This window comes from Danio rerio, chromosome 16, assembly GCF_052040795.2.
Source record: "Danio rerio strain M-AB ecotype USA chromosome 16, GRCz13ab, whole genome shotgun sequence".
In the NCBI taxonomy this organism is placed as follows: domain Eukaryota; kingdom Metazoa; phylum Chordata; class Actinopteri; order Cypriniformes; family Danionidae; genus Danio; species Danio rerio.
In genome coordinates this window covers 60120016-60142655 of record NC_141036.1, presented here as the reverse complement: position 1 = coordinate 60142655, position 22640 = coordinate 60120016, and the positions used below count along the sequence as shown (strand labels likewise).

The window sequence follows — 22640 nt, the reverse complement described above, 5'->3', positions numbered from 1 at the left end:
AGTTACATAGGAACGTTGTGCACTTGGCTTTATATCTTATCAGCGAAGAGAAAGTGACACAAATTTATCATTTCACCGCCTTCCCAGTGACCCGAAGGTCCGTTCTGAATGAATAGTAGAAATGATTTAAATACACGTCTAACTCTCTTTAATTTGGATGTCAGTTTTAAAACACTTCTTGTGCTATCTTTTTCAAATTAAATTCTTAGCTTCTGTATTTAATTCATCTAAACACACACACCATTTTGTCTGCTGTAGTGTGTGTGTGTGTGTGTGTGTGTGTGTGTGTGTGTGTGTGTGTGTATATAGCATATTTACTCTGGTACATGTTAAGCACGGAAAATGTCTGTCCCTGTCTACTGTGCAGTGTGTTTCTCAGAAATGTGTGTGTGTGTGCGCCTCCTCCCTCGGTTTCCCTCAGGTCACTGTGTTATGAACTTGTTTGGCTGGTTTGACAATAGAAAGGAAATAAAATCCTAGTGTTTGTTGGAGTTGTGCATTGAGGAGGAGGGGCGGACGGTGGAGGAGAAAATTCCCCTGCTTTTCACGCCGTCATTTACTGTAAACCCGGCTACTCTTACAACTATTCAACACCACTCATCTTTATCTCGAGCACTTTTAACTATGTTGATTGCATCAAAGCAGTTTAATATACAGTTGAGGTCAGAATTATTTGCCCCCGTTTATGTTTTTTTCAGAATTTCTGTTTAACAAAGAGATTTCTTCAACACATTTCTAATAATAGTGTTAATCACTCATCTCTAATAACTGATTTATTTTCTCTTTGTCATGATGACAGTAAATAATATTAGACTAGATATTCTTCAAGACACTTCTATACAGCTTAAAGTGACATTTAAAGGCTTCACTAGGGTAATTAGGGTAACTAGGCAGGTTAGGGTAATTAGGCAAGTCATTGTATAATGATGGTTTGTTCTGGAGACTATTGAGAAAATATATAGCTTAAAGGGGCTAATAATATTGACCTTAAAATGTTTTTTTAAAAATTAAAACTGCTTTTATTCTCGCTGAAATAAAACAAATAAGACTTTCTCCAGAAGAACAAATATTATAGGGAATACTGTGAGAAATTCTGAAATAAGATGCTTTCTCTGTCAAATATCTTTTGACAAATGTGAATCATTTTGACTTCAACTGTAGATGAAGTTCTAGTAAATTAAATTAAACTACTTAAAAACAGACTAGTCCTGACTACTGAAATATGACACTCAGTTAAAAGCAGCATCACTTGCCAAATGTGGTGTGAGTTGAGTTAAAGTATCTGTTGTGCACGTGTCAAAACATGAGGAAATGTAGCCCTTATGTTAGTACTAACGGATATTACATTAGTGAGTATTACATTGTGAATTATTCTACCTCTGCAGGGGTGCGTTTCCCAAACAACGACGTAACTCACAGCTGAACTATCATAGTATGATGCATCGTTTGGGAAAAGAACAGCCTGATCTCACGAGAAAACGTAAGTATTTTACGTTTTGCCAGTTTAGTGGCTAATTCGTACAAATTCGTACGAGTTCAGTCGTACGAAATGGTACGATTTTAAAAAGGAGGCGTGGCACCTGACCCAACCTCTAACCCCAACCGTCATTGGGGTTAGAGGTGAATTTTCAGCCACTAAAAATGATCGGCTATCGAAAAGAGGTTATGCTATTTAATGGAGCCTCTAATTTTTGTGGCGCCAGTCATTGTTGTGATGCTCTTTTAAATCTGGAAGCAGCTGATATACAAATATATATATTGTTATTGTTCAATATGGAAAATAATTAATTGAGAGAACAGCACTAGGCGACACGGTGGCACCAGCCTGATCTCATGAGGAAACACAAGTATTTTACATTTTGTCAGTTTAGTGGCTAATTTGTACGAGTTCAGTCGTACGAAATGGTACGATTTTAAAAAGGAGGCGTGGCACCTGACCCAACCTCTAACCCCAACCGTCATTGGGGGATAAGCAAATCGTACTAAATTGTACGAATTAGATCGTACGAATTCATACGAATTAGCCACTAAATGAAAAAGTTACAAATTGCCGTGAGATTGTGTTGAAAAGAACGATGTAGTGACGAGTGTTTCCCAAAACATTTGAACCACGCTATAACGTAAAACGCCCATAATGATGCTCTAAATGAGGTGGTGACAACTTCTCTAGAGAAAAAAAACAGGGTTTTATGTGCAAATTATATTGTTTTACACGCACATGCCAGTCCTACACCCCCCAACCCGCTCCGAGCTGGTATTGAACCGGCGACCTTTCGCATGGAAGTCGGTTGCTCTAACAAGAAGGCTAAAGACCATGAACCCTAGCGACTGTCACCAGATAATGTTTATAGGTCAGAGGAGTGAGGTTTACCTGCACAGCACTACACTAGCTGGCCTCCGTTACACTCACCCCCCTAAACCTCACCCCCATCCGGGTCACGGCACCAATGTAACCCCGTCGGTCATATGCCACCCAACCCACTCCGAGCTGGTCTTGAACTGGTGACCTTTCGCATGGGAGTCGGTTGCTCTAACAAGGAGGCTAAAGACCATGACCTCTCTAGCGTCTAAAGAGCACCTTTAGAGGTCAGAGGAGTGAGGTGTACCTGCACAGCCCCTACTGGCTGGCCTCCGTTACACACACACACACACGCTTAAAGGTGAAAACAGTGATTTTTGACACCTAATTTATTTTATCTTTTTAATTATTTTTTTCTTCACGTACTATTGACTCTTCTTGACAAATATCAGATTTTTAAAACTTTAATTTCCATGGTTTATGTTCATAGTGAAAAACAGCGGTGTGGCTCACATAATGACAAACATACATGTTGTGTTGGTGGCCTTGGCCGAATCGCTGACACGATAACTAGGTTTTGAATCATGAATGAAATGTTTTGGGGGAGAAATTACATTTTGCAGACATGCTATAAAGTTCAGACGTTCCAGAAAACCATTCTGATACTTGCACTCACAGTTTAGCACAATCACTACTTTTTTTGAGAATGGAAAACTTCCAGAATCCTGCACTGCAGAATCACGCTTGTGGAAGAGCAATTGGAAGACTTGAGACCTCTGTCAGGACAACACATTATATTTATATAATTGAAGTCAGAATTAATAGCCCCTCTGTTTATTTTTCTTCTTATTTTCTGTTTAACAGAGAGCAGATTTCTTCAGCACATTTCTAATCATAATAGTGTTAATAACTCATCTCTAATAACTGATTTATTTTCTCTTTGTCATGATGACAGTAAATAATATTAGACTAGATATTCTTCAAGACACTTCTATACAGCTTAAAGTGACATTTAAAGGCTTCACTAGGGTAATTAGGTTAACAGGTTTGGGTAATTAGGAAGGTTATTGTATAACCATGGTTTGTTCTGTAGACTATTGAAAACAAATATAATTTATAGGGGCTCATAATATTGACCTTAAAATGGTGTTTAAAAAAAATTAAAAACTGCTTTTATTCTAGCCGAAATAAAACAAATAAGACTTTCTCCAGAAGAAAAAATATTATCAGACATACTGTGAACATTTCCTGAATCTGTTCAACATCATTTAAGAAATATTAAAAAAAAAAAAAAAAATGTGCATAATTCTGACTTCAACTGTGTGTGTGTGTGTGTGTGTGTGTGTGTATATATATATATATATATATATATGCTTGTTCTGTAGACAATCCAAAACAAATAAAGCTTAAAGGGGCTAATAATATTGACCTTAAAATGGCTTTAAAAAATTAAACTGCTTTTATTCTACACAGAATATTCTATACCACTGGTAGGATGCTTACTTATAGGCTGATCACTGCTAGTTTGCTGTTTGTTACCTGATTTTCTTAAAACTAGACAAATTGTTTAAACTTGTGAGGCAAAGTTATGTTAATTTTGAACAAGTTTTTTTTTTACTCAACTTTACACGACTAAAAGTGCCAGAAATTAAAGAATGTTGAAAGAAGTTGAAGAATGGCCCATATATATTTATTTATTTTGATTAATTATTTTTTTCTCCACGTTCTATTGACTCTTCTTGAAAAAATATCAGATTTTTTAAACTGTAATTTCCATGGTTTACGTTCATGGTGAAAAAACAGCTAATTACTGTGAGTGGTGTGCCTCACACGATGGCAAACATACATGTTGTGTTGGTGGCCCTGGCCAAATCACTGACACGATAACTAGGTTTTGAAGCATGAATGAATTTTTACATTTTGAAAATTACATTTTGCAGACATGCTATAAAGTTCTGAAGTTCCAGAAAACCATTTCCATATTTGCACTCACAGTTTAGAGAATGTTGAGACTGTTTTGAAGAAATCCAATAGTATCTGGATGCAGCCGTAATGATGCAAGCTGAGGTTGCATCACTCAGCGATGCAATGTCAGACACAATGCACTTAAACGGAGCGAGTAGTGACGTCAGTGAATGCTAGGGTTAGGGGTGGGGTTAGGGGAGCACATTAAAAAGCATTGGATGCAGCTCAGACTGCACTGCACCAGGTCTGCAGACAGACCCCTCTCAAGAAATGTACCAAAGCAATTGAGATAAGCTGTAAATAAACACTAGTCCTCAATACTGAAATATGACACTCAATTTAAAGCAGCATTACTTGCCAAATGTGGTGAGAGTAGAACAAAAGCATCTGTTGTAAACACTACTCAAAGTATGAGTAAATGTAGCCCTTATAAAAGTGCTTCTGTTAGCACTGCTGTGTATTAGATTAGTGAGGATTACACTGGGATTTCTTTTTGTACTGAATCACCAGCAGAGGTCTCCAAAGTTCACCATCCGCATGAATGAACATTTCTTCACCATTTACTCACACAAACTATTATGGTTTTTTTTAAAAGCAGACATTGAGATCCATACTAGCAAAAAACACCATGGAAATTAATGTCTGCTTTCCTCAGTGTTCCTCAGGGGACTTTTCATATTGCTTAACTCATCTGCAACACCTGTGTTTCATGCATAATAACATCTCTTTAATGCACATTTTCATTTACATACTTTATTCCTCCCTTGTTTTTAGCATTGCTCAGTATATCTTAGAGCTGCACGATACTGAAAGCACACATTGTGATATTCAGTTTTTCTGGGATATACATTGTGATGTGAACATCATTTTTTCAAGTCGACTTGTTTGGAAAGAATTCCTCATTTTATATTCATTGAAATTATTTGTAGTCAAAGAAGGTCACCGGTTCGAGCCTCGGCTGGGTCAGTTGGCGTTTCTGTGTGGAGTTTGCATGTTCTCCCTGTGTTTGCATGGGTTTCCTCTGGGTGCTCTGGTTTTCCTGACAAGTCCAAAGACATGCGCTATAGGGGAATTGGGTGGGCTAAATTGTCTATAGTGTATGAGTGTGAATGAATGTGCATGTATGTTTCCCAGAGATGGGTTGCAGCTGGAAGGGCATCTGTTGCGTAAAACACATGCTGGATAAGTTGGCGGTTCATTCAGCTGTGGCGACCCGAGATTAATAAAGGGATGAAGCCGAAAAGAAAATGCTTGAATGAATATATATATATATATTTACAGGGGTTCTCAACTGGTTTGGCCATGGGACCCACATTTTTACATGGTCATCAAGCGGCGACCCAAATTTTTAGGAACTATAATACAGTTTTAGGAATTATGCTTAATTTGTATTTATTTGTAAACATAAACAAATAGTGACAGATACATCATAAGAAATTCAACTTATAAGACAAGACTTACAAATAAACAATATTTCATTTTTTAAACAAAATGGATTTTTGGACAAAAAAAATGGAAAATGGACAAATTCTAGAAATATTACAAAATAAATACGACAAATACTGTTAATAATAAACTGTGTGTGTGTGTGTATGAGTGAGTGTGTGAATGAGTGTATGGGTGTTTCCCAGAGCTGGGTTGCAGATGGAAGGGCATCCGCTGTGTAAAACATATGCTGGATGAGTTGCCTGTTCATTCCACTGTCGCAACCCCAGATCAATAAAGGCTAAACTGAAGGAGAATAAATGATAATAATAAAAATAATATTAAAGTAATAATAATAATTATTATTGAACAATAATAATAATAATAATAACTTAGTAATAAAAAATAAAAATAATAATAAAATAATAATAACTAAGTAATAATAGTAATAATATTAATAATTAGGTATATATATCCATACTTTACATATATTCAGGGTCGTACTTGCGCTTCGACATATTTGTTGCAATAATTAAATGAAATTTCACATGTCAAACGGTAGGATTGTTGTGCACGCATTTCATAAAAGTCTGGAATAAGCAAAAAAAGTAAAAAATAAACCCTGTATATATATATATATATATATATATATATATATATATATATATATATATATATATATATATATATATATATACAGTTGAAGTCAGAATTATTAGCCCCCCTGAATTATCAGCGCCCCTGTATATTTTTTTTCCCCAATTTCTGTTTAATGGAGGGAAGATTGTTTCAGCACATTTCTAATCATAATAGTGTTAATCACTCATCTCTAATAACTGATTTATTTTCTCTTTGTCATGATGACAGTAAATAATATTAGACTAGATATTCTTCAAGACACTTCTATACAGCTTAAAGTGACATTTAAAGGCTTCACTAGGGTAATTAGGGTAACTAGACAGGTTAGGGTAATTAGGCAAGTTATTGTGATGATGGTTTGTTCTGTAGACTATCATAAAAAAAAAAAAAAATAGCTTAAAGGGGCTAATAATTTTGTCCCAAAAATGGTTTTTAAAAAATAAAAACTGCTTTTATTCTAGCCGAAATAAAACAAATAAGACTTTCTCCAGAAGAAAAAATATTATCAGACATAGTGTATGAGTGTGAATGAATGTGTATATATGTTTCCCAGAGATGGGTTGCAGCTGAAAGGGCATCTGTTGCATAAAACACATGCTGGATAAGTTGGCGGTTCATTCTGCTGTGGAGATCCCAGATTAATAAAGGGATAAAGCCGAAAAGAAAATGCTTGAATGAATATATATATATATATTAACAGGGGTTCTCAACTGGTTTGACCATGGGACCCACATTTTTACATGGTCATCAAGCGACGACCCAAATTTTTTGGAAGTATAATACAGTTTTAGGAATTATGCTTAATTTGTATTTATTTGTTAACATAAACAAGTAGTGACAGATACATCATAAGAAATTCAACAAGACTTACAAATAAACAATATTTCATTGCTATCATTTAACAAAATGGATCAAATTATAGAAATATTACAAAATAAATACGACAAATACTGTTAATAATAAACTGGTAATAAAACATGTTTCTGGTTTCTAAATGTTGTTTAATTTAGAAGGTTTCATGCCCTCTTATGAGAGCACCTCACTATATATGACACTGAGGCTTTAAGTCTTTTTTGTTGTCAATATCTATATATATCCATACTTTACATATATTCAGGGTCGTACTTGCGCTTCGACATATTTGTTGGAATAATTAAATGAAATTTCACATGTCAAACGGTAGGGTTGTCATGCACGCATTTCATAAAAGTCTGGAATAAGCAAAAAAAGTAAAAAATATACCCTGTATATATATATATATATATATATATATATATATATATATATATATATATATATATATATATATATATATATACACACACACACACACAGTTGAAACCAGAATTATTAGCCCCCCTGAATTATCAGCGCCCCTGTTTATTTTTTTCCCCCCAATTTCTGTTTAATGGAGGGAAGATGTTTTCAGCACATTTCTAATCATAATAACTAACTAATGTTAATAACTCATCTCTAATAACTGATTTATTTTCTCTTTGTCATGATGACAGCACATAATATTAGACTAGATATTCTTCAAGACACTTCTATACAGCTTAAAGTGACATTTAAAGGCTTCACTAGGGTAATAAGGTGAACTAAGCAGGTTAGGGTAATTAGGCAAGTTATTGTATGATGATGGTTTGTTCTGTAGACTATCATAAAAAAAAAAATTAGCTTAAAGGGGCTAATAATTTTGTCCCAAAAAATGTTTTTTAAAAAATAAAAACTGCTTTTATTCTAGCCGAAATAAAACAAATAAGACTTTCTCCAGAAGAAAAAGTATTATCAGACATACTGTAAAATGTCATTGCTCTGTTAAAGATAATTTGGGAAATAATTAAAAGAGAAAATAAAAATCAAAAGGGGGCGAATAATTCTGACTTCAACTATATATATATATATATATATACATTTGAGTGGTTTAAATCCTTGTCTTGGAAAAATTTGAAAAACTTTCTTTAATCCACTTCAACGTTGACTACAGCATATCTAATTTTTTATGTCTTGAAAATCTAAACACAACTTTGAATGTTCAATAGGTGATTTGCATATATTACCATATATCAGATTTCCTTATGCACTACTTTAAGATTTGCTACCAACTTGTAACAAAAATGAAGCCTTTTGGAAAAAGAAAATGTCTTATAGTGCAGAAAACACAGTCATTGACACAAAAATCTGTAAAAATAAATTTATTGCAGCATATTCATGAACATACAAATGTTTTTTCTTCCTCAAATACATTCTGGCTTTCTCACAGAGACGATACGTGAAGCTCCGCTTGCTGCCTTTTATCAAGGAATACTTTGCATTTTCACATCCAGTATAAAAAATGACAACTTTACATCCAACAAAAGGCAAAGAAACAATCAATACTCAGACATGAATCACATCTTTGTGACCTAAACAGCATTACAACGCTGCATCAGTTTCATGAACGTGTGTAAACAATAAAGAGTCTGTAACTGTTCAGATCAGTCCTGATGTAGTGTGGATTTATCGTGTTTCTGAAGACAAATCTCCATATTTAAGACATCTTTGAGTCCGCGGCAAGGTTATTGTAGTAAACAAAAACTTAAACAAACTATTGGGCAAAAAAAAAACATTTTGTAAAATGAATTTAAAAAAAATGCAATGAATGAAAAACTACTGAAGAACTAACAGAAATAAAACAATAATCAGCAAAACTTAATGATCACTTTCAGAATGAATAAGCACTCACTGTTATGGTGTTTGGGTTGCAGCTGGAAGGGCATCCCCTGTGTAAAACATATGCTGGATAATTTGGCGGTTCATTCCGCTGTGGCGACCCCAGATTTAAGCCTGGTTTATACTTCTGCATCAAGTGATCGTCGTGACCCGCGGCGCATGTAACGTGCGTAGCTGCATTCAGACTTCTGCGCGCTGTTTCTGTTGCTTTGCAATAAACTTCCGAAACACTAGTTGGCAGTGAGGTGTTAATGTTCCTCTGTGTTGAGTTTCTTCTCTGGGGTTTTTTTTTTTTCTAAACTCTTCCTTAATGTGCAAGTGGTTCAAACTCTCTCAAACTCAGACGTGCAACAACCTTAACCATAAGGTAAACACAAAGCAACAGTCTCCTTGTAAACAGTCGACACTTGTAAACACTCATGTAGCTCTCGGCCCCGCCCACACTCATCAGTGCTTCCAAGCTGACCAATCAAAGAGCTTGCATTACGTGTTGTTGCAACATAGTTACATTTTTTAAAGCTGCGGTCACACTGGGCTTTTCCTCGCATAGACTTCTATTCATATGCACGCGAGTGCGTCAGACCGCAAACGCAGGGTCATGCGTCACGTTTTCGCAGGTTGCTGCGGTGCGAAGTTCAAGCTTGGTGAACTCTGACTTGCGAAATCGCATCACTTGACTATGTGCGACCAATCGAGGATAAAAACATGACCTCTCTGGACAGAAATTTGTGCAATCGCTTGCTTTTCTTAATGTCTAATAAGCTTGTTTAGTCCCGCCCTTTTTCGCAGCGCCGCACAACAGAATTGTGCACACACAAACTCTAATGTGACAAACTCTAATGACAGCTTAATACGTGCACGTCAGCGACGCCGACAGCCAAGACGAGGGCTATGCATCTATGTGTAGGCTGCGCTGTAGCATTCGCATGCGCATGATGCACAAGTATAAATCAGCCTTAATAAAGGGACTAAGCCGACAAGAAAATGAATGAATGTTCTATGCTGTTTAGAGAATCACCAGTAGATGGCGCCAAACACATCAGTGAAGATCAGCATTATAAACAAAAAACAGAAAAACATCTGATCTATCTTTTCTTCATCTGACAAACATGACAAACTAAGCATGTTTACCTGCATATACGTGTCTTTTATAAACAAGTTTGTCTGATTTCCTCATAGATTTTACTTTTACACATTAAGATTTAGTGTTTAGTGTTTGTTTAAAATATGATTTGATTTGTTTCACTAAGGGGCTGCTCTCACCTGGTCACTTCATGCATTTTTTTATGCATTTATAGCTCACGCTTCTGTCAATAATAATATTAAATAATTCAAATGCTGTGTATCTGATGCTTTAGTTGATGTAACCTAGTTACATTTGCATATAGCACAAGATCAAAATCATATCCATTTAGCAGAGATGCATTAATGTGATCAAAGTTAATCTCAATCACATCCAATCAGATTTTGTTGCGGGGGAGAAGCTCATTTGCATTTAAAGGCACAGGCTACATAAACAGCTACACTTTCCTCTGACCCCAGAATTCACATCTTCTGCATGGTGTATTAAATGATCTGATGGGTATTTTGAGCTGAAAGCACATTCTGAAGACAGGCTGATCTTACATCTTGTAAAAGGGATCAAATATAAGCACTTCAAAATAAAAATAAAAGAAATCTAATTTTAAAAAGGTAGACTATAATAACCTTGCAGCACGGCTCTCGGCTGTCTATCGGCTGAAGAGCATGTCTGCGAGCAGATCCAGGATTTGAGCATCTCCGATGACGGGCCGAAAGAACAACTCTGTGATCAGACTCGGCGTGATGCTTTTTAATGTGGATGCAGTGAGGAGGATTCGAGCAAAACGTCCTCCATCCTGGGGATAAAGAGGAACCAGAACCTCCTTCAGGGCCTGCTGAGCCTCATACTGAAGACCTTCCACAAACAGAGACGCCTTCAGATCCGGCACATCTGCAGATGGAGAAAATCAGATGCAAAGAAGACTTTAATATTCTAATGGAGTGAAAAGAAATATAATATAATATAATATAATATAATATAATATAATATAATATAATATAATATAATATAATATAATATAAAAGACAATATAATAGTACTGTTCATAATAGCTAAACAAATAAATAAATACAGAATTAAAATGACATAATATTTTTGGACACTTTATCCAATACATAATGCAATGAAATAAAATATAACTTGATAAACTAAACTTTTACATAATTAAAAGTATATATTCTATCTATATCATTTAGAAATGAAAATATAATGGGAATATTCAATGCAAAGCCAAGGGAAAATAAATAATAAAATAAAGTACAAATAAATAAAATTCCATAATTAAAAATATATATTATACATCATTTAAAAATAGAAATAGAATAGAAATATTCAGTGGAAAAGCAATGCGAAAAATAAAAATCAATAAAATAAAATTGCAAAATTACAAAATTTATTATAGATCATTTAAAAATAAAAATAAAATAGAAATATTCAATGCATTGCAATGCAAACAAATGAAAAAAATAAATATTATACATAATTTAGAATTAAAAATAGAGTAGAAATATTCAATGCAAAGCAATGCAAAAACTAAATTAAAAAATTTAAAAATTACAAAAATATGTTATACATCATTTAGAAATAAAAATGAAATAGAAATATTCAATGCAAAGCAAAGCAAACAAATAATATATATATATATATATATATATATATATATATATATATATATATATATATATATATATATATATATACATATATATATATATATATATATATATATATATATATATATATATATATATATATCAAGGAAAAAATAGAATAAAAATATTTAACGTAGAAATAAATGAAAATAAAATAACTTTTCCATAATTAAAACAAATATTTTATATATCATTTAACAGGAATGTTCAATGCAAAACAATGCAAAAAAAATAAATAAATAAATAAAATTAAATCTTTCCATAATTAAAAGAATATATATTATGCATCATTACAGTGTCTGTGCATCCCACCTGGATTGAATATGACCGTGCCCTTCAGGTAGGCGTACTCCTTGGGGCTCAGATCCAGACTCCAGAACTTGTTGATGCAGGATTTGAGCGTCTGCACTCCAGCCAGTGTGGGCTGTTCAGAGTCCGCACCTGCGCTCTCCTGCCCGCTCAGCAGGATCCGCTTCAGCATGCTGGGAGCCGCGCTCTCGTCCACCTGGAATATTTCAATAAATCAATATATCATCAAAATGAACATGCACAATATAACAATATACGAAAACACTCTACAATAAGGTTGCATTAGTTAAAGATAGTTGATGCATTTACTAACTAATAAACTTTGGAACATGTTCAATAACTCAATATATCATGATAATGAACATGCACAATATAACAATATACGAAAATGCTGTCCAATAAGGTTGCATTAGTTAATGTTATTTAATGCATTTGTTAGCATCAACAAACTAACTATGCAAAATAGGTTGTGACAATGAACATTCACAATATACAGTAACATTTTACTATGAGGCTGCATTAGATAATGTTAGGTAATGCATTTACCAGTAGAAACAATATATATATATATATATATATATATATATATATATATATATATATATATATATATATATATATATATATATATATGTATATATATATAAGCACACATGCATGCATATATTTGACAAAACGTTTATATTTACATATAAAATATAGACACATTATATATATATATATATATATATATATATATATATATATATATATATATATATATATATATATATGTATATATATATATATATATATATATATATATATATATATATATATATATATATATATGTATATATATATATATATATATATATATATATATATATATATATATATATATATATATATATATATATATAATGTGTCTATATTTTACAATAAGGTAATTAAGCTAATTAGTATATTTGTTTATTTATGCATTCTATATGACAGATTGTCCCTCTTCCCAACAGGGAAAACCAGCAACAATCAAGAATGCATGATTATATGCTGTCATGGCTTTGCAATCATAAAATGTGACTACAATGAATGTCAATCGGGCAAAAACAGCCCCCAACATAACCAAAGGGAAGTCTATCTGAACAGTGTGTTGTTGAGATTTTAAAAGCATTTTCCCAAAATATGTGTCAAAATAAGATTTGTCAGCAAAAATCATCACATTTGCTGAAACACAGAGAAAGTTGAGGCCAAATTAAGACTCAAAATCAGCCCAGAGTGGATAAAAATGACCCAACACAAGAGTTAAGAGTTTAAATCTCTCAAATAACAACTTATTTACCTGGAAGTGCACCCTGTCCTGCGCCAGGCCGAGGATGAAGAGCGGCGTCCAGCAGTTCTGCAGGAGCTTCAGCTGGTCTTTGGGCGGCAGCTGCTGAAACGCCGGCAGATTCTTCATGAAATACACCGTCTTCACCAGCACGTCTGACGCCAGCGCACACGTCTCACTCGGCGTCTGCAAACACACTCGTCTGCGCTTCTCACAGTGACACGTCTGAGGAACACGCTTATAGCTGAACTCTCCACGGCTGAGAATATTAAACAGGATCGCATTCGGCTGCGCAAAATCTGCACAATCACATCCGCAGTCCATGATGATGATAATGATGTGTGTGTGTGTGTGTTTCTCCAGCTCTTACAGACTGTGAGACATTCACATCTGGCTCTTATTTATACAACACACACACACACATACAGAGCGGTTGAACTTTGACCTCTGCCTCTGCTGTGAACTAAACAACTGATCTGTGATAAGCTGAGAGCCACTGTAGGCCGGGTTTATTATTATCTCTGAGGAGGCATTATTACACCAGGCCGTACCAAGCGACCAAGGACTAGTCCATTATATGATACTATCATTACAGAGCAACCCGTGAGCCTATAATCATAATAGAACCTATAAACCTACAAACAGCTCCAAGCCAAGGAGGAGGAGGAGGAGGAGGTCGATGACCTGATAGAGGAGATTATCATAGTTCAGACAGGCCCAGAGCTGTATTTATCTCCTTTTCTTAGGTCACATATTGCAATAAGGTTGTGCTAGTTAATGTATTTGATATAATTAACCAATAATAAAGAATTATTAGCGCCCCTTTGCTTTTTTTCTATTTTACATTTTTCCCAAATGATGTTGAACAGATTCAGGAAATGTTCACAGTATGTCTGATAATATTTGTTCTTCTGGAGAAAGTCTTATTTGATTTATTTCAGCTAGAATAAAAGCAGTTTTTAACTTATTTAAAACCATTTTATAGTCAATATTATTAGCCCCTATAAACTATATTTTGTTTCTCAATAGTCTCCAGAATAAAGCATCATTATACAATAACTTGCCTAGTTACCCTAATTACCCTAGTGAAGCCTTTAAATGTCACTTTAAGCTGTATAGAAGTGTCTTGAAGAATATCTAGTCTAATATTATTTACTGTCATCATGACAAAGAGGAAATAAATCAGTTATTAGAGATGAATTATTAACACTATTATGATTAGAGATGTGTTGAAAATATCTGCTCTCCGTTACACAGAAATTGAGGAAAAAAAAAAAAATATATATATATATATATAATGTTCGCATTTCTAATCATAATAGTGTTAATAAGTAATCTCTAATAACTGATTTATTTTCTCTTAAAGTGACATTTAAAGGCTTCACTAGGCTAAAGTTAGGGAAATTGGGGAATAGGGTTGCACGGTTTACCGATACTATTATGGTAGTATCGTGATACGGCTCCAAAATACTGGCAATGCCACTGTAGTTTGTCAATGTTAGCATCGTCATTAACGGTCTATCTACAATACATAATGTTGCATGTGGTTTCTAAAAACCTCACAGGTTTGTGCAACAATAGACCACCTTATTTGAATAGTCTGTGCTGTGGAGCATGTTTGCAAGTTTGTAAAACCGTGTAGAATTCACTCATTTTTTGGGAGCCTATTGCACGTTTTCTGACGCTTCAGATTGAGTCTGAATCAATTTATTTCTGCTGCTGTCAGTATGATTTAGTAGCTACAACAACTGCGACCAATCTCTTAAAAAAAGTGACTCACAAGGTGAAATTTTTAATCACCTTATGAGACTGGAAAAAAAAAGATACTGGAAACATTAAAACTGAATTTGACCACTTCATGAAGCCTAATTTGGTTGGAAAAATGCTAATTTTACTATTAATGTAAGTTTAATTTGGTATCATTTGTATCTGTATTTTAATGTATTTATTGTTGGTCAGTTATCTACAAAATAAACAAAAGACGAATACATTTCAGGTGAAGTGACGTGCAAATACTTTTCAATATTAAGGAAATCATTATTTCAATTCAAGTAGGCTTATAACATATAAAATATAGTATTTCTGACAGTTTGCTTTATTTCATGGATTTGAGTTATGAATTACAGTATCTCAATACTACTTGGTATCACGACACTTTAGCTGGTTTAGTATCATAACATGATTTATTGGTATCGCCACAACCCTATTAGGCAAGTCATTGTATAACAGTGGTTTGTTCTCGAGACAATCCAAAACAAATTTTGCTTAAGGGGGCTAATAATGTTGAATTTTAAAATGGGTTTTAAAAAAATTTAAAACTGCTTTTATTCTTGCTGAAATAAATCAAATAAGACTTTCTCCAGAAGAAAAAATATTAGAGGAAATGCTGTGAAAAATTCCTGAATCTGTTCAACATCATTTGGGAAATATTTGTAATAAAAGAAAATTATATATACAATTTTTTAATATAATTTTAAGTGGTACTAATCTTTAGATACGAAATGTCCCCATCCTGCGGATAAAGAGGAACTAGAACCTCCTTTAGGGCCCTTCTGAGCCTCATATAGGGACTACCTCCCTATATATCCTGATACTGTCACTTTATCTTATGTTTACAAGCCTTTTTGCACTATATACGGCTCTATCTGCACAACTCTGGTTTGCACTCATCGCCATATGCCCTTAATGCTTTTGTATATTATTGTATTGATTACAATTTTTATTCTTTCTTTTTTTAATTATTCTTTAGACTACAGTTTATGTATATATTTAGACTAAATTTTAGGAATATATTTAGATTACATTTTATGTATAATTGTATTTATTGTAAATTCTTTCTTAAAACTCTACTTTTTGTATTAACGTTATATGTTAGGCACCTAGGGTCTGAGAGTAACGTCATTTCGATTCTCTATATGTCCTGTACATGTGGTGGAATTGACAATAAAGCTGACTTTGACTTTTGATACTGAAGACCCTCCACAAACAGACGCCTTCCGACCCGGCACGTCTGCAGATGGAGAAAATTGGACACAAATAAGACTTTAATGTACTAATGGAGTGAAATGAAATATACTAATGTATGGAAAATTAAACAATATTTAAGTACTATTCCTAATAACTAAATGAATAAATACATGTATTAAAAATGCATAATATTTTGTACACTTTATTCAATGCAAAGCGATGCAAAAAATGCTATGAAGTCAAAGGAAAATAAACTAAACTTTTGCATAATTAAAAAAAGTTATATGTCATTTAGAAATAAAAATATAATAGAAATATTCAGTGAAAATCAATGCAAAGAAATGGAAAAAAATAAGAATATACATTGTTTAGAAATAAAAATAATTTTAAATAATTAAATAAACTTTTCCATAATTAAAACAAATATTATATGTAATTTAGAATTATGTTTAAAGTAGCACAAAAATGACTCTGGAAGCCATACTTGAATTGAACATGTCAACATAAATTAATTTGAGTTTCATTACTTCACTACACATTTAACTAACCAAAGATTAATTGCTTAATGGTTTGCATTAACTGCAAGTCTGATCAGACTCTCAGAATACTCAACTTTTTTCCAGGGTTAGAACAACATGAGGAGAAATAAATGATGAAATCCAGCAGCTCGAGGTCTTTTACACAAACACAGCTCGTTATATAATGGAGATCTGCAAGCTTGTGGGATTTTCTGCCGTGTTGTGACCTTGTGCTACTAACATGTCAAGGTTTATTGGGTCACCTGGATAACCCCTGCTGGAGGACGAGGGAAACACAATTATAGTTTAGTTCATTTATTTATTGTACAAAGACAATACACAACAATACATTATTTAAATCATAGGCAAGATGAATAGTGTCGGGTTAAAACAAAATGTGTGTTTCAGTAAGAAAGACTCTAAACAAAATGCCAAATCCAGCTCTGTGTCTAATACACTGATAAAAGTGTTGCATGCAGAACTGTTGCAAACAATTTATTTGTGTTGAATTTAAACAAACAAATTAAGTTTAATAATGTTTAACTTAATTTGTTTGTTTAAATTCAACACAAATAAATTGTTTACAACCACTTAACGTAAAAAACTTTAGTAAATCCAAGGAATCATCTCTGAATATTTTTTTTTCAGTGCTACATGTTTGGAAACCCTAACCTTGGTATGCCAAATTTGCAGATATTCCTTTATGAATTTATTAATTTTCTTCTTTGTGCAGAGCTGATTCGAGTGTTTTAATATTGTCCTGTAAAAGACACTCAGTGATTGTATTTATCTGCACATTGTGTACTGTGAAACATGATGGGCTCTTTGTGATTATTTGCATGCTGTGTTGCTTTAATTAGTATTAGTCATTACAAATAAAAGCCGCACATAAATCATAGTTCATCATATTATACACCAACTTATTTTTATTTATTTATTTTTATTTTATTTTTACCAGTCACAGTGACTGCTTTTTGCACAAAAAATAGTTTAAAACATTCTGGATCTGAATTGTGGCGACAGAAGTACTGATGCTTGCTGGAAAAATACTGTAGTAATTTATTTATAGTGTCTTTGAATCATATTATAGTAAAGTGTGTCATACGGGGGTGAAGCAGTGGCGCAGTAGGTAGTGCTGTCGCCTTATAGCAAGAAGGTTGCTGGGTCACTAGTTCGAGCCTCGGCTCAGTTGGTGTTTCTGTGTGGAGTTTGCATGTTCTCCCTGCGTTCGTGTGGGTTTCCTCCGGGTGCTATGATTTCCCCCACAGTCCAAACACATGCGGTACAGGTGAATTGGGTAGGCTAAATTGTCCGCAGTGTATGAGTGTGTGTGTGGATGTTTCTCAGAGATGGGTTGTGGCTGGAAGGGCATCCGCTGCGTAAAAACTTGCTGGATAAGTTGGCGGTTCATTCCACTGTGGCGACCCTGGATTAATAAAGGGACTAAGCCGACAAGAAAATAAATAAATGAATGAATCATACTGTATACTGTACTTAACAGCATTAATGAATCCTGCAGCATACTGTAGTATTAACTATAGTGAACTGATAAACTGTAATAAATACTGTAGCATACTTTAGTGTTTACTACAGTAAACTGTGGTGTATTGTATAATATACACTATAGTTAAATACAACTACAGTATACTGGCTCAATTGTTTAAATTGCTATAGTTGTTGTGATAGCATAGCAACTGTAGAATCACCACAACAGACTAATTTAAGTACTTTACTATAGTATGATTCAGACAACCATACACTATTTATAATAAATTGAATAAATAATATAAAATAAGTATACACAGTTGAAGGCAAAATTATTCACCCCCCTTTGAATTTTTTTCTTTTGTTAGTATTTCCCAAACGATGTTGAACAGGACAAGGAAATGTTTACAGTATGTCCGATAATATTTTTTCTTCTGGAGAAAGTCTTATTTGTTTTATTTCAGCTAGAATAAAACCAGTTTAAAAATTTTAAAACACCATTTTAAGGTCAATATTATTAGCCCCTTTAAGCTATTTTTATTTTTGATAGTCTACAGAACAAACCATCATCATACAATGACTTGCCTAATTACCCTAACCTGCCTAGTTACCCTAATTACCCTAGTGAAGCCTTTAAATGTCACTTTAAGCTGTATAGAAGTGTCTTGAAGAATATCTAGTCTAATATTATTTACTGTCATCATGACAAAGAGAAAATAAATCAGTTATTAGAGATGAGTTATTAACACTATTATGATTAGAAATGTGCTGAAAACATCTGCTCTCAGTTAAACAGAAATTGGGGGAAAAAATAAACAGAGGTCTAATAATTCTGACCTCAACTAGGTATATTATATATATATATATATATATATATATATATGTATATTATATTTTACATTGTATTTCCTCTTTCCAAAATTATGAAAAGAGTGAAGCAACTTTGATCCCGCTACACGGCAAAATCCTCTGAGTAAAATTGACTCAGTTTAGACAGTATTTGGTCCTTCTCTAAATTAAGTAAAGTAACTCAAGTTAATGAGACACTGAAAGGATGAATTAGGTGATGATTAAGGACTGATGATGAACACTAGCTGTTAATAAACAGAAACACAGAAGAGAAGTTACAGTCTTAGATGAAAGCAGCTGCAATATAATACATTGAATCTCTCATAATCTCAGCAGAGGATCAATAAGCAACTCCACAAACAGCAGCTTTACTTTCTACCAACCTGTTTGCCCTTATTTAAAGAGGGAGCAAATACTCTCTGAACGGAGTAAATATTACTCAGAGGATTTTGCAGTGAACATTGTGTGATTACATCTATCTGATTAATACACATTTCACAAATGTTTTTTTTCATATGTAAATCAACTCCACTGATGGCTGATTTCTGAAAACTGGGTGAAAACACGAATAACAGAAGAAGATTCTGTTCAAGCTGATTAAATTGATTTCTTTTAACGCACATTTGATTTGATCAGTCTTCAAGATTAAATTGATTTACATCTGCAGAAAATAAACAGTCTGACAGATCATGCATCTCCAACACCGTTCAGATACATTTGATGCAATCTCGAGTTGTTTAATAATGTGAAGCTGAAGTGATCAGACTCCTCAATTACATTCATTCATTCACATTCCCCTTTATTAATGAGGGGTCGCCACACCGGAATGAACTGCCTGATTGACATGTAAATCAATGCAGGGTGTCACAGAAAGCTTTGCTGTGATCAATGAAGCTGAGAAATGATCAATTCATCAGTCAGTTTAGGATAAAGGCTGTTTTCTTCCTGGTAATTGAATTCCACAGATTTAGACAGTCAATCACATTTTGTTTTTGTGGAGAAATTCCTGCTATTTGTGTTTTGTAAACAACATGAAAAATAGTTTTATAACAATCTATAATAGTTAAACTCTAATAAAAGTATGCTACTTTTATTAATTAAATTGTTTATTGTTACAAATAACTAAATATTTTATCAAATCAAAAATATACATGGAAAAAAAAAAAAAAAAAATATATATATATATATATATATATATATATATATATATATATATATATATATATATATATATATATATATATATATATAGCATTTAAAATGACTATAAAAATAAAAGACAGGATTTTTTAATTAAAACTATGCATGACTATAAACTTTTTCATTTATCATTTTAAATATTTAATTACAATTAAATTTTAAATCATTAAAAATGTTCATTATACAAGGAATATTACTAATTATTTAAAATGTAATTAACTGTAATAAAATAATTATATTTTTATCAAATATTTAGCTGTTTGTGTGAATAAACATTATTTAAATAATTATTTTTTAATTCTAAAAATTACTAAATTTAAACTACAATATACCATCATATAAAATATACCAATACTAATAGTAAAAAATTATTATATATTATATATAATATATATATAATATATATTATATATATTATTATTTTATTATTTACATGTTTATTTTTTATTATTATATATTTATTTGATTGCATATCATTTTTAAGAATTAAATAAAGTTTTAAAAAGGTAATACTTTTTTTGTTGTATATAAAACTGTTAATGTTAGACATCATTTAGAAATAAACTATATTAGTTTTTTTTTTTTTTTTACAGACACTGGGACACATTTCTCAATACTTTGACACAGAGAGCGCAACAGAAGTGTATGTGGGCTAAACTGAGGATCAGTTTTCATTTTGGCACTAAATGCATTCAATGACTACCTCTCTCAAATTTGATCAATTCTTTTCTCACTCAGACAAAACAACCGCCAGAAATCTTTGTACGTACAGGACATTTTGCACATGCTTACATACTGTTTTCAAAACTTAAACTTCTGTTCAAAACAATAAAATAATGCAAAACTAAATTAGACAGCATAATTCAACAGCAATACTCCATTACAGCATATTTCACATCTAAACATGCAGTTTAACCAGCCACAACTGCTTCTCGCTGTAGATGAAGCATCTTCACAGGTGTTACCTTTTCAGTTTCATTACAAAAGGAGACAACTGCTCAATAGGTTTGTATTGTGATGTAAACATGGACCCAGAGAAGTGGCTGATAGAGGAAGAAGATTGCCAGGGATGGATCAGGAAGATTCTTTCCTATGTGTATTGCCCTAGATGACATATAGGATGTGATGTGGATGAGAACCTGTGGCCAAATGGAGAAGACTGAGTAGATTAGCATTACTATTGTCTCTGTATCAGTGGATGGTGTGTGTGTGTGTGTGTGTGTGTGTGTGTGTGTGTGTGTGTGTGTGTGTGTGTGTGTGTGTGTGTGTGTGTGTGTGTGTGTGTGTGTGTGTGTGTGTGTGTGTGTGTGTGTGTGTGTGTGTGTGTGTGTGTGTGTGTGTGTGTGTGTGTGTGGGTGTGGGTGTGTGTGTGTGTGTGTGTGTGTGTGTGTGTGTGTGTGTGTGTGTGTGTGTGTGTACAAATTCTTGTATTTTGGAGTTACTTAGTGTAAAAAATACAAATAAATAAAGACATAAAATATTGAGGAATTCTGCATCATGTCTGATTCATTCCAGTAACATATACTGCAGTCATAAACAGAGATGTGTGCTTGTTTTACACAGGAAAACTCTGTGCAAAGCTACATGTTGTTAGTGTTTTAGCTCATTGTTTTGTGGGTGACGAATTGTGTTTGTGGGTTGTCAACCTTTGCTATTGTTCTGGAAGAATGAGTTTATTTGAGACCTGAATAAAGTGTTTTGGTAGCTGTAGTGCAGTTTGAGTGTGAAATTAACCACTCTGCCAAGCTGAAAGTCGGTGTGGGAAGAGTTTTGCAGAAGTGACCGAAGTATTGTCCTAGTGTCTGTAAAAACACTGTAAACAGCTCTTAATGTCCCGCACAAATATGATTCTATAATTACAGATATTTATTGTGTTTGTTTTTCTGTAACGCCGTGTTCATGTGCAGCGTGTCCTGCTTTATTATCTCAGCAGTGCCTAGCACAGAGAACTGAACAGATAAGCTAATCACTATATTGCTCTAAATCAAATCAACAAGTAGCTACTTGAGTAATTCCATTACATTTCTATTGTGAAGATCTATATTCACGGGGGCGCTCGGGATAGCAAATACACTGCTGAGAAAGTAAAGTGTGCTTCTGATTTTCAAGCAAATGTAAGCATGAATACCGTCTTAAGATTAAAACAACACTGAATCAATATAAAAACTCCATAAACAGCATAATTCATTCATTTTCCTTAGTCTCTTATTCATCAGGGGTCGCCACAGTG

The 22640-nt window shown here is 33.2% G+C and overlaps 1 protein-coding gene across 1 annotated transcript; it reads right to left on the bottom strand.

Annotated features, from left to right (window-relative positions):
• Positions 1-8508: 8508 nt before the first annotated feature.
• nr0b2a (nuclear receptor subfamily 0, group B, member 2a) lies at positions 8509-13766 on the bottom strand. The gene is given in 3 exon segments (NM_001256191.1): positions 8509-11012; positions 12086-12278; positions 13404-13766. Coding segments are annotated over 3 exon segments (747 nt in total). The 5' UTR covers positions 13716-13766; the 3' UTR covers positions 8509-10770.
• Positions 13767-22640: the final 8874 nt, after the last annotated feature.